Raw genomic sequence first — 13,830 nt, forward strand, 5'->3', positions numbered from 1 at the left:
ATATGTTGCCACTGCATTCACGACTGGAGAAAAAAAAATCTAATTAATATTCTGGTATGACATCATTACCTTTGCTAAGTAAAATGTTCTGTTGTACCAAAATGATAAGATACGTGAAAATACATTGGAGAATTCTGCACATATTTGCAAGTAAAGCTTTGTTAGCTTAATCCTACCAGTCGTTGTGGAATTTAGAGATAACAGCATGGACCTATTTAAGCCATTGATTTTTGGCAAGATTTACTGCTGTTGCTTTTGTTAAAATCTCCTTTGTGACTTCACAGAAATGAGGACTGCATTATTGTTGTGATCATAAGAGAGAGCATTTACTTCTACCTCCTTATTTCTAGATTGCCGTCAAAATGAGTGAAACACCATCAACCAACTATTCAGTGATCCAGCCCCACACTTCGGGGAGTGAACAGTCTTTGTCCGTGCGGCCTTTCAATGTCACAGAACCAGTTGTGGCCAAACGGGTCTGTTTTTACAAAAGTGGAGATCCTCAATTTAATGGGGTGAAAATGGTTGTCAACAGCCGGTCTTTCAAGTCATTTGACGCCTTGCTTGACAACTTATCCAAAAGAGTCCCCCTGCCTTTTGGAGTGAGGAATATCACCACACCACGAGGGATACACAGCATCAGTAATCTGGAAGACCTTGAAGATGGAAAGTCCTACATCTGTTCCCAGCAGAGGAAAGTCAAGCCCATTAACCTGGAAATGGCCAAAAAAAAGCCATTGCCATGGCAGAACAGCAGGCCCATCAGTGCTCGCCGGAGGGCTGTACAGTTAGCTAGAGAAGGAGAAAGCAGCATGTTCCAAAAGGGGAGTGCTGTCAGATCAAGTACCTCTAAGAAGTTGCTTGTTTTCAAAAATGGCAATGTAAGAATCCGACGCGCTGTTGTCTTAGGTAAGAAGAACACACAAAGCTTTGAGGCCTTTCTGGACCACATCAGTGAATTAATGCAGTATCCTGTTGTGAAACTATATACTACTGATGGGAGAAAGGTAAGAATATAGAGAAGCCAACAAGTTATTTGCCATATGTATGTTTATGTGTGTGTGTTGGTGGTTTAGAGCTGGCATTAACATTAAGTAAGCACAGTTTGTTATTCTTACATTTTTAACTACTATTTCCATAATTTCTGAATCTGTACAGCTAGTGGCCATGAACATAGAGACATTTGGAGCTCTGGTAAAAATGGATGGATGGATGGATGGATGGATGGATGGATGGATGGATGGATGGATGGATGGATGGATGGATGGATGGATGGATGGAAATGGGGAATTCTTGGTGCTCTAGTAATACACACATGAATATCTACATCTACATCTACATCTACATCTACATCTACATCTACATCTACATCTATCTATCTATCTATCTATCTATCTATCTATCTATCTATCTATCTATCTATCTATCTATCTATCTATCTATCTATCTATCTATCTATCTATCTATCTATCTATCTATCTATCTATCTGTATATATATACAGTGGTGCCCCGCATAGCGACGTTAATCCGTTCCAGATTAATCGTCGCTATGCAAAAACATCGCTAAACAGATCAAAAAAACCCATAGGAACGCATTAAATGAAGTTTAATGCGTTCCTATGGGGCCCCAAACTCACCGTTCAGCGAAGTTCCTCCATAGCGCCGCCATTTTCGTTCCCTCGGTAAGTGAGGGCAGGGCGCGAAAATGGTTGCGGCGGCCATTTCAGGTGTCCGGCAGCCATTTTGGAACCGCCGATCAGCTGTTAAAAAAAACATTGCAACGCGAAGATCGGTAAGCGAAACGCTTAACGATCATCGCAATGTGATGTTTTGCCATTGAAAACATCGCAATGCGATCGCATTAGTGATCTGAAAAAACAGATTGCTATGCGGATTCATCGTTAAACGGTATGCTCGTTAAGCGAGGCACCACTGTATATGTATATCTATATGTGTGTGTGTGTGTGTGTGTGTGTGTGTGTGTGTGTGTGTGTGTGTGTGTATGTATGTATGTATGTATGTATGTACTTCCAAGTTCTGCATATGGTATTTTGAATCTGCAAATGGTATTTTGAATGAACTGTCAGAGATTTTATAGCACAAATGAAACTTCTACACTATATTGAATAGAATGTTACAATCAGGTTACTTCACACTTGTCTGTGGATCTTTGGAATTACTGTGAACAAGAAAATGCTTTACTTCCAACTTGGCTCCTTCTGACAGAAGAAGTGGCCAAACAAATCCAGGATTTATTGTCTGGGATTCGTTTATCATAATATCCAGACTGAGAACTCTACTTTTTTGTGATTGAACAAGGTAGCGACTTAAGCCAGGGTTTGTTCATGTTCATAACACCAACTTGACAGAAGAGGAACAAGCCAGAGATCACACTTCGGATGTTGTAGCAAACACACTGTGGGCAGAAAGTCCAAATGCACCAGAATGCTTCCTCTTTCCCAACGTAACATACTTCTAAAGGTTTTGTTTTATTGTTATGCGTAAATAGGCCCACTGTAAAGGGCAAAATAATTAAGCTATGAGACCAGTTTCTGGCTGGATAATATCCAAAGCATACCCTTAGTATCTATAGAAGCCATTATGAAAAGTATAGGGTAACAAACACCTTATTCTGTCCCCCAGAGAATTAGAGAATGGCAGTTGTGGTACAGTCATTTGTGAACCACCTTCTGTGCTATGTAACATTTTCCTGCAATTATTAAGTAGTTCACTGTTCTGATACAGAGGAATTATCTCTTGTGTGGCTTTTACATTTCAGATGTCTGATACACTGCTTCTTTGTCATCTGAACCTGAAGTCTTAATGGACACTATGGGGAAGAGAGAGACGTGCGCACACACAGACGGAAGTGGGGGAAATTTAAATCCTGCTGTTTTTTAAGAGATAGCTTTCTCTTTAACCCCACCAGGAAGCTTCCTGCTCATATCTTCCTGTTCTACTTCTACTACATACTCATGTGTACCACAGAGGTTAATGCAGGGCATCCACAGAAGTGGCCTCAATCTTATCACATGTTCTAGCCACATCATAAGCTCTTGAAGCCCTGTTCTATGTTTAGGCTGCTTGTGGAACATAATTCTGTTAACTTTCTGTCGAGAGCTTAGGGTCCCTGCGGGAAGCTTTGCAATCTCTTCTTTCCACAGAGTGGGTTTTGTTTTCAGCACAGCAGGGAAGCAGAGAACCATCAGGTATCTCATGATGAGTTAAATCCATGGTTAGTAAAGATCTGTCACAAGTTACATGCATTAGAAAATCTCTCTCCCTTTCTCCTACCCCTTTTCTCTCTCACACACAAGGAAAGTGAACTTAGGTAGTTACATGGTTGCAAGACAGGTCAATGTGAAACAGGAAGAAGGCATCACTGCCTCCCAGGTGTGCAGAAAAAATTGCTGACTGCCTGGAACACTGAATAAGAAATTCTTCACAGTGTAACGCTTTGTTGAAAGTTCAGTTTGTATTCACAGAAACAATAGTTTTAATCAAAATATTAGAACCTTTGCTTCTCTTCTGCACTGTAAAGAAGCTTGTTTGTTCTTTTTCTTCTAGGTGCCCAGCCTTCAAGCCTTGGTACTATGTTCTGGAGCTGTTGTGGCGGCAGGGAGAGAACCTTTCAGAGCAGGAAATTATGACCCCCATAGGTACTCATTGCCTGGAAAGCTACCTGGAGTCTCCAATCGTGTACATCCGAGAACAGCTGTCAATTCTGAGGGCCGAAAAAGTAAGTCTTTTAAAAAATAAATCTCCGCAGAACTGTAAAAAGAATGAGTCAAGTGTCTCACATGCAGAGTGGAGGGGCGCATCAAAACAGTTAAAAATGTATCTATTGTCCCAATCATGCCATGTCATTAGTGATAAGACACATTTCCTGTCTCCTAACCAGTTGGTCCCTACCCAGGCAAGCTCGCCATGCGATAATTGGTTGTTTAATATATTACTACTGCATTTTTGGTGTCAGTTAGGAAAGGGGGCACTTGCTTCATTTTCTGCTACAAATGCCAAAACAATGTGACTTATGGAACACTTCATAATTGAGTGTATCTACAGTGTTGAAGGCAGAAGGGAAAGACGAAGACCAAATATGAGATATAGTAAAGGAAGCCATGGCCTCGCATCTGTAAAAGGTGAAATGGGCTGTTGGTGATAGACTTTGGGGGCAATTCATTATAGAGTTGCCGTAATTTGGAGGCAACTTGATAGCGCTTAAGAACAACAATACAGTGGCCGAAATCCTGTTGCTTAGTGTAGTAAGTTACAACTAGAGTAGGCCCATTTCAATCACTTGAACTTATGGAGGAGGTGACTCAACAAATCCTCGCTGATTCAATGGGCCTACTCTAGTGTGACTTACTATAGTACCCAACAGGATTTCTGACAGTTTGATAGCACAATAGCTGCAATTCTAAGGAATTTTAAGAATTGCTGTTTGGTTGAGCTATTTACATTAGAATCCTCTGTTGTAATTCAGGGGAATGCACCAGAGCTCTGTAGCAAATTCTAAGTGCATCATCAGACTACACTTAGGACTTAATAGGATGGAACTATGGCAGTTAAAGTGGAATGGAGCTGCCGTAATGTGCTGTGTAGACAGACTTTTTGACTTATGGAAGTTGCATCATTTACTGATTCTATTCAATAAAATGACCAGGGTCAGCCCTGTTTTTCTCTAAAGAAATGACAAAAAAGGAACCATCTAAGAGAAACATCACCGGTGCATTAAAAATGCCAGTTAGAATCCATGGCCGGATCATTGCAAAAGACATTTATTAACAACTGGCTTCATTCTTAGCAGATTGGAGACTTCACAAACAAGACCAAGCACAAGTGTGTATGTGCATTCAAGGGCAAGCTTGCAGTGCAACACCTTTCCTGCCGTAAGCACAGTTTGAAGGGAAAGTCCTGAAAACTAAAACAAGGTTCCCTATTCCAGCTGTAATAAGTCTCTCTCTTGCAGTTTCTCTCCCAATGGCAGCCTATGTGGCAAAATGATTAGTGTCAGGCTAGAACTGGGGAAATCCAGATTTGAATAACATCTCAGCATACCAGCTGCCTTGAGTTCCAATGTTGGTGGAAAGGTGACATAGACATGCAATCACTCAATCAGTTAATTAGTCAGTAGTGAAGCTCAGATGTTTGCCTGGAATTAGTAAGCTTGTATCACTTGAACAGTCTCACATTTAATAAAATATTGAGGGAAAATCAAGATTTACCCATCTCAAGATCCTTGGGGATAGAGCAAGAAAATAAATAATTAAAGGGGGAGTTATTCTAGCCTGAACATACAGGAAGTAGGCTCTAAAACCAAACTTACTAATACATGGTTAGATTGTGGACCTGCATGTAGACATTCTAGTAGTTAATGATCCAGAGGGTCACAGATCAATTAAGTTGTCTAAACAGCAATTTACCCAGTTACACATTTTACATTTTCAGAGTGCCTGCTTCCCATTGTCTAGGTCAGTGATGTTATATAGCTGGTGTAATACTCTGTACACTCCTAAAAGTCTGACCTCATTAAAATATGGTCATTAATGAGTTCTTGAGATGCAAACACAAGAAGAAATGGCAAGACAACCCTCTTCTTTTGGAAAGCTTTCAGTATAGCAGACAACTAGTTGTCATTATGCCTTTGTTTGGCTGGTGTATTGCCATTGCCATTGTCAAGATCAAGTATATGACACTGGAACAAAGTCCTCAGAGTATTGTGAGATTTATAACACCCCTTCATTTGAATCTGTGATGGTCTGTCACAGCTGACATTTATTCCTGAAAGGGTTAATTTCAGTGTAAGAGCAGATAACCATTTTCAATTATATCAATCTGGGTATCAAGGTACACAAACCATTGTTTAAATCATGTGTCACTCGAGACAGCACCAGCTTGCCTATTTCTACAAGCTGTATTTATCTTGTTGCTTTTATGCATAAAAATATTAAAAACCATCAAAAACAATCTTATATGTATAAGAAAAAACTAAAAGTGCTAATACTTATAAATCAAGTACAAGTCATTTTTTTTTCAAATCTGGAAAGATGCAAATATGAAATATTCGAAAACATGAAACAAATCTTAAGTTCAGGCAAAAAGCAGAGACTACAGTTCTTTAAAAAGTAAAAATCTGTAGAAGGAGAAATATATTATTTAGGCTTTTAGCATATTCAGACACATATATGAAAAACAATGCATTCTTTATGTGCTCACTTAACCATCTGCCTATTTAAATCTCTGGCGGAAAATCCATTTTTGTTACTGCTAGTGCTGCTGCTGCTACATGTTGCCTGATGGTTTCTGGGCTGCCAATGCTTTGTGATGTCTGGGACCTGGTATCTGTGTCTTGCTTCCCTATATTTTAATTTCAGTCATGTAGTTTTCCACTGTCAGTTCGCACAATTCATGTATGCTAGCAGTTTGATACCATGACAGTTTCCTTCACTAAGAAACGTCTTACTTAAATTTTCTAAGGGAATCTGCATTGCTTTAGCTTTCCTAAAAATTCTGAATAAAACAACTCATCGTTTATATTTTGACTTGCTCCCATTTACACCTTCTTTAATAGTTGTCTGCTTCCATAAGAATCTTCTTGGCTTGGGTATGACTTTGCTAAGTAAGCAAGGCACTGGGTAAGGAATGTGGGAGTTACTAATTTAATATACCTGCATTGTAGTGCTCCAGGAGTCCAATGATCCAGATATTTTCTCAATTTTTAGTTTTTCTTATAAATGATTATGTGTTCACACTCAAGTGTTAGCTTGTTAGGAAAGAGATCCTTTGGTACACTGCTGTTGAATCCTCATTTTTCTTCAGCACAATGTACATTTCATGGTTGCATTTTTACATTTCCCTTAATTATTTTGCACTCTGTACACACCAGATGTAAAAAGGGCAAAGAGCTGATCACATGGCATGGACAGTTCCAACTATTCTCCATCCCTAAGCATCTTTTCCCTGAAAGGGCTCCCACACTGTGCCTAATGGTAAGGTCAGTCTTGTCTCCCTATGTCTCATGACTACCTCTAAAGTCCATTCATAGGTGATGTTTAAGTTGCCCATGCATGAAGTGGATGATTATGAAAGCAAAGGCACCAAAAGAGATGTCTTTTGTGACTGCAATAAAACTAATGAAGAAAGCTATAAGACTTTAAAAAATCCTTTTAGTCTTTCTTTTGTGTGTGGCTATGGCAAGCATTCATTCATTCATTCAAAATATCACCCTTCTCCCAAGTCAGGGAATTAAAGCAGCTCAAAGGTGCTTTTGTGCATGCGTTAGCACCATGTGTGAGCTATGCCATGTAATACTGATGACATCATCAGGTGCAGTGATTTTTCAGGAGGGGAAATCCACTTCCCCCTACCCTCAAGATCCTGAGGCTCCTGTGGGAAAGCTGTTGGGGGCTGAGGAATGAGGGGGAGCCTTTAATGTCTGATAAACACCACTGCTGGGATGATTTTATCAAGGGTGGCAATTTTTGGAAGTAAAGACTTCCTCCATCCCATGGCTTCCAATGACTTCTACATGATGAAAGGTTGCTTCAGGAACTTTGAGACAGGGGAGATAAGAAATTTTTAATTTCCAAAAATCCACTATGGCTCATGTTGTCATCAGCTTTATACAATGTAGCTCCATTAAGAAGATTTCAGCCAATATCTTCTCACACTGTTAAAAGCCAATTAAACAAATTGGCATCTTAAATATTAAATAATTATTGTTTAATTTATCTTATAACATTTAACTTATTGTGTTTTTAAATTGTGTGAATTTTATTCTTGTGAGTTGCTTCGGGTCTCTTGTTGGGAGAAATGTGGCGTATGAATAAATCTAGTAAAACAACAACAACAACAACAACAACAACAACAACAACAACAACAACTACTACTACTACTACTACTACTACTACTACTACTACTACTACTACTACTAATAATAATAATAATAATAATAATAATAATAATAATAATAATAATAATAATAATAATAGAAAGGTTTTTAAGGATTAGGATCTGTAAGCCTAACTTCACTTACAAAGGAGGAAGCCCAACTGGACACAATGAAACTTACTTCCACATAAATATGTGTACAATTGCATTGGGTATCTCTTTAGTTCATTAGTTGTATTTTCATTGGAACTAGATTTTACCTAGTGATACAACCTCAGTTTTTAAATAAATAAAGTGTGTGAGCCAAAAGACAGATGGGACATCTGAAATAACAAGAGCATTGTTTAGGCTAATACTGTGTATAGGACAATGGCCGCTCTGCTGGTGAGAGACCTTCACTGGGTGGAGCTTCTTTGCCCTCCCTCATGGGATCGCACAAGACAAGGGAATTTTGCAAATGCAACCTGGGATAGGAGGGAGAAGGAGTGCCCTATTTAAGCATGCTTCTCCCTCCTTTCAGCCTCTTTTGAGGCTTGCAATCTGCCTGCGCACCCGCCCTCAGTACTAGTGTGAGCTTTTCTGGTTGCCTTTTGGGGCCAGATAGGAATTTTTGACCCACTTCCTGATTGGTAGTTGGTGGCGGGGATTTTTTTTTTTTGCCCATCCCACACTGGCAGAGGTCCAAGGATTCAGTAAAGGGTGGAAATTAGATTGGTCACACTGGCGGTTAGTGCAGAATGATGATGGTTCAGTGAGTCCTCTTGTATTCAAAGGCGACATTATAGCTCATCCAACCTCCCAGCATGGTGGATCATGAGATTACAGTGTGTGGGAGTTAGGATGCACTGAGGCTATACCCAGGCCAGTCACCAATGGGGTGGGGATGGGGACTTACGATCGTGGGGCGGTCAAATTTGGGTTGGCCGAGGTCCTGCTGTCTTCGGGACTGTGAGACTTCAGCTCATGGGACTCACCCATTTCCAGGAGATGGGGTCCGGTGAGACCCCAGTTGCAAACCTGATTCCACACTACGGCAACCCCCTTTATTTCTTTGCAAGTTGAGGGTTATTATAATTGTTAATAATAAAGTGTGTCCCATAGATTACCCACAACACTTGTCTCATCTCATTATTCCAGGTTGGGCGTGGGGAAGCCCTATTGTGTAACTTTGTACCTGTGTTAATGAGATCGATGCACTGGAAATAATTACTTTAAATTAATTTAAAGCTTCCTATTGCCCCATTGCAGCTTCAGAGGCTCCTTAAACCTCCCTTTTGCCCTGGAAAAGCCTTTGAGTACATTGGAACCAAGGGAAGAAGACTCAGAATTGCTGCTGGGTTGCCAGTGGAGGTCCTGATTCTGGCAGTGGCAGAGATCCATTGGATGTTTTTGACTTCTAAAGTCTTCATTCCTCCATCCCAAGGCTCTCTAAGACATTCCCAGAGCAAAAAGGAGCCCCAGGAAGCATTCGAAACTGAAAGAGAGGATAAGAAATTTTACATTAATTTAAATTAAATATTATCTCCACCCTGATAAAATTTATGCTGGCAGAACTGCATCAGTGGGATTTTTTCCACAGCGCTAAGGAAATAGCATCTATGTATATTTAATAATAATGAACCATCAAGTTCATTATCATTTATGGTGACCCTTTCCAGGTTTTTATACGTACAGAATATCAAAGGTGGTTTACCACCCCCTTCTTCCGGAGGTGTCCTGGGGCTGTGCTTGTGCCCAAGGTTACAGAGACTGGTTGGGAGGTACAGTGGGGAATCAAACTCCCCACCTCTGGCTTTGCAGCCAGGTACTTAACTCACTGAGCTATCCAGCCCGTTATAGATATATATCTAAAATTCCAAATGTCCAAGATTACAGATGTTTTGCCATAACAACAACAAAAGTCTATTAGACTTAGATACAACCCAGGTTTTGTTGTTGCTGCTGTTGCTTATGTAGTAAAAGAAATTTCCATAAAAATTATATTCCAGCCACTTATGAGTAATGTTTCATTTAATTGTTGCCCAAATGCAATATTGTCTGTATGTTTCTGTACTAACAATCCTCTTTTTCTTTCTTTTTCTCTTATCTCTTTGCTTCCTGTCTGCTGCCTGTCTCCCTGGATGGTTATGTCTGATGACTGCCTTCTGCACTTTTCATTTAATCTTGTCCTTTTGGGGTGCTTTCAATAAATTGCTTGAAAGTGAGCACTCAGATAGACTCAAGCTCCACATCACAGATGTTCTCTGCTTCTTCTTATAAAGGCTATAGCAATGATAACAATTCAGAATCATCTTTTGTACCTGACAATGACATGGGTTTAGCAGAAAATCATTCACAGACTGGTGAGGATTTCTCTTTGATACCCCCTGCGGATGACATTGAAAAGTATGTTCATCTTAATCAAGATGGCAGCATGACAGTTGAGATGAGAGTTCGCTTCAATATACAAGAAGAGGAAACAATAAAATGGACAACCAGTGTTCGCCGTGCTGGCACTTCTACAATTGCCACAGATCCGTCATCTGAATTAAATATCCTGACATCTCAAAAAGCCATAGAGGGCTTCAGTCCTGCTGAAGACAACATCTCACTGCAGCAGACCAACACAGAAGTAGCCAATCAAGACTCAATATGTAGAACAGAAACTAATAATTATGATATCTGGCAGAATCCTTCTATGAGCACAGATGTGAAGGAGGCAAATAACAATCATGCCAAGCCTAAGTTTTACAGACCTCCTACTCCTGGGCCTCGGAGAGTCCGACAAAAGAAGGCAATGGTTGAGAGTGTCACTGTAGTGTCAGACACAGAAGTCCAAAAAAAGTTGGTAGAACAATTTTCATATAGTGAAGAAACGGACAATTGCGAGACCACATCTGAATATTGTGTGGTCACTCATTCTAGCAGTAAAACATCAAATGTTATTAATCCTGAACTTAGTGAAGTGTGCAGCAGTCATGGTATGAAGCAACTACAGGATAACCATATGGAAGAAAAAACCTTGGACACCATGAGATCTGGTCATCTGCCTGATGAAGACAGCTCATTACAAAATGTCTTGGAGAAAGCAGATGTAGAAGAAGGTTTATCTAATGGCATAACATCTGGTCATGATTCTAGCATCAGCCATGCACATTCCTCTTTTAAAAAGTACTATGAAGATGGACAGCCTTTGCCCAATCAAAGTGCTGCACCAGGAAGGGAAGGAAGCTCCTTCAGCAACCATGTAGAATTGTCTTTATTAAAAGGTAAGGAGATGCTATGCAATCAGTGCAAAGAACTGTACTCTTCTCAGGTTTCTGTAGATCCACCATCTCCTGAAAGCAACAAAATAGAGTGCAACTGTACTCAAGTCAACCCTAATATAAAAGAATCTTCCTCCATCACTGCTGAGAATGATAGTGTTGAAATTATGACAGCTACACAACTTTCTGATGAAAGCCGAGCTTTATCTTCTGATAGCAAGAAGAAGAAGAGGAAGAAAAAGAAAAAAACAAAGCCTTCAGCAGATACCATGGGACAGGATGTATCTGTGAAAGGGATTGATAAGAATTATGTGAAGACTTCTGAAATGTACATCTCAAGAGGTAGTGCACGACTTTCCTCTTCCAAAATCACAGTTCATAAAAGAGGGATTGCTGCTGATAATTCCAATAAAAATTTAGGCACTGAAGAAGATTTATATAGTTATGTTTTGGAGAAATCCCAAAAAAGTGAGCCAGCATCTAATCTAAAGAAAAATATTAATAAACAGTTGCCCAGGCTAAAAGCCAAATCAGATAAAAAACATAATTTGTCATCATCTACAAAAGCTGAAGAAAGGCTGTTAATTAAAAATGAATCAAAACATGAAAATGAGCCCATTAAAGAAAGTCACCATGAAACCACTAATGTAATGGGACAAACACCAGCTCACTTAGTTTCGTCAAAGCCAATGGTTGAAACAGAAAGTGGTGAAACAGAAAATGGAAATATTCCTTCCCAGAAGTTACCAGTGAAACACAGAAAGGCCAAGAAGAACAAAAAATCTGAAAGTGAACTAGGTAGTAAAAGTAATACATCAGATGAAAGTAGAATGTCAGGCGCCTTGAGGCACACGTGTCTTACTGATGAGATTACAGAACATTCTCTTGAAAATTATGTCCAAAGCTGGTTGCAGAACATATTTCCGGATGTTGGTAGGCCTGGACAGCATTTAGATCCCATATATCCCAATGACAGAAAAAAGCATCAACTGTCTGTCAAATCTTTTTCAGAGAAAGACATTCGATTAGCAGGAAAAAATGTATGCCTAACACAGAAGAATGATATTATTAGTGATGGCAAACAATCAAGTAGCACACTAAATAAACTCGGTGAAATAGAAGCTGTTGAAGAATCAGTTAAAAAGTTATATGAAAGACACATTGGCTGTTTGACAGATGCGAATGCAAGCTTAATAGAGCAAGTGAAGCACCGATTACAATCAGATATTCCTAACACAAAATCATCCTTGTGTAACATTCATGACAAAAAGAAAGTTCCATTAGAAGCTGATGACCAAAAGCACATTTCTGAGATTGCTGCTCAGATTCATCCCAAAGGCATCTATAACCTTCTAGGGCCCGATGTCCAGAAGGACTGTGTGAGCAGTTTATTGCTGCATGAGCTGAAATCAGCATTTTTTACTCCTGAAAAAAACAATACTGGATGCATTACAAAACCAAGTTGTCCTGCAGACATTTCTTCTACCTCCTTTCTTTGTTCTTCTTCCAATCTACTTGTAGCTTGGCTTCTTCTACTAAACCTGAAAGAAAGTTTGTCCAGTATAAATAAAGATGACATAGCACAAAGTACCTGTAGATGCTCTGAAATACTTACCTTATTGCAATATCTGAAACAAGTTGCCATTAAAGAAGAAGCTGATGACCTGAATACTGCTGTTTCCAGTATGGAGGACCATACGACAAACTGTCTAATACTGTCTGCAGGACAGTCAGAAACCCAGGAGTCTACATGTTGCCAAGAAAAGATTTCTCTTGCTGAAACTCAAAATATTCCAGATGCTGAAAAACAGGGAAATTTAAATCAGAATTTAATACTGAATAACACGATAGAGTCTGAAGAAATAGAAGCTGCAAAAGAGTTGTCTGAAGAGCTAAAGAACACCACTGAGGAGCAGAAGAATGATTGTATGTTAGCAGAGAATGCAGATCTAAATGAGTTGGATGTTCATAATAGAGTGCAAAATCTGGACAGCACCCCTGCTCAGATTCATAATTTTCACCTGACTTCAAATGAGGAATCACTCAAAGAAAATGAAAATCTTTCACTGTTTGACTCTCAGGAAAAACTCATAAATACATCACTTAATAATGAGGAATCAGAGTTATCAGAAGAACCTAATTCAACCAGTCACAGCACAGGTTCACAAGACAGAGACCATGTTTTTGATCTGGAAACATCAGAATTAGATGAAAAGGAATTAAACACAGAAGAAAAACCATATGCAGGGTCTTTGTGGAAAAAGGAAAATTCAAGTGGCTATCCTACTTCAGCTGCTGAAAATGCTGCAACTGACACATTAGAAGACTCTGTACAGGAAGACTTTGAGGGAAACGATACTTGTAAGGAATCCTCAGAGCGATTGTCAACACTGTCACCACTATCTTTTTGCTATGAATCCAAACAGATTCCAGTGGATGCCAGTGAAGAGGAGCCAACCTCCAGAGTAAAACTCATAGTGAAGGAACTTGAGTGTGGATCCCAGCCATATTCTCCAATGGAAGTAAAAAAATGTTTGAAAAGTCCAGCCACTTCTGACTTGTCAGATTATCGGCCAGAAACTGATGAAAGCTTTAACAATGCCAGGCCTTCCAGTGACCTGACAAATGAAAGTGCAGATGAAGCAATGTATGAAAAAGAGTACAACAAAGGCTATGTGAAAAGAACTATTG

At 39.5% G+C, this 13,830-nt stretch overlaps 2 protein-coding genes across 7 annotated transcripts in view; both read left to right on the forward strand.

Moving 5' to 3' along the window:
* Window positions 1-13,830, forward strand: part of RP1 (RP1 axonemal microtubule associated) — a 276,632-nt gene that overhangs the window by 40,191 nt on the left and 222,611 nt on the right. For all 5 annotated transcript variants that reach the window (XM_072998928.2, XM_072998925.2, XM_078393749.1 and 2 more), the window contains 2 exons: window positions 351-1,007; window positions 3,569-3,740. In XM_072998928.2, coding sequence (XP_072855029.2) covers window positions 363-1,007; window positions 3,569-3,740 — 817 coding nt within the window. In that variant the 5' untranslated portion in view covers window positions 351-362. The remainder of the gene's footprint in view (window positions 1-350; window positions 1,008-3,568; window positions 3,741-13,830) is intronic.
* Window positions 1-13,830, forward strand: part of LOC144589330 (uncharacterized) — a 146,300-nt gene that overhangs the window by 19,993 nt on the left and 112,477 nt on the right. The gene's annotated exons all lie outside the window — the stretch shown is intronic.

This window comes from Pogona vitticeps, chromosome 4 (genome assembly GCF_051106095.1).
Source record: "Pogona vitticeps strain Pit_001003342236 chromosome 4, PviZW2.1, whole genome shotgun sequence".
NCBI classification, from domain to species: Eukaryota; Metazoa; Chordata; class Lepidosauria; order Squamata; family Agamidae; genus Pogona; species Pogona vitticeps.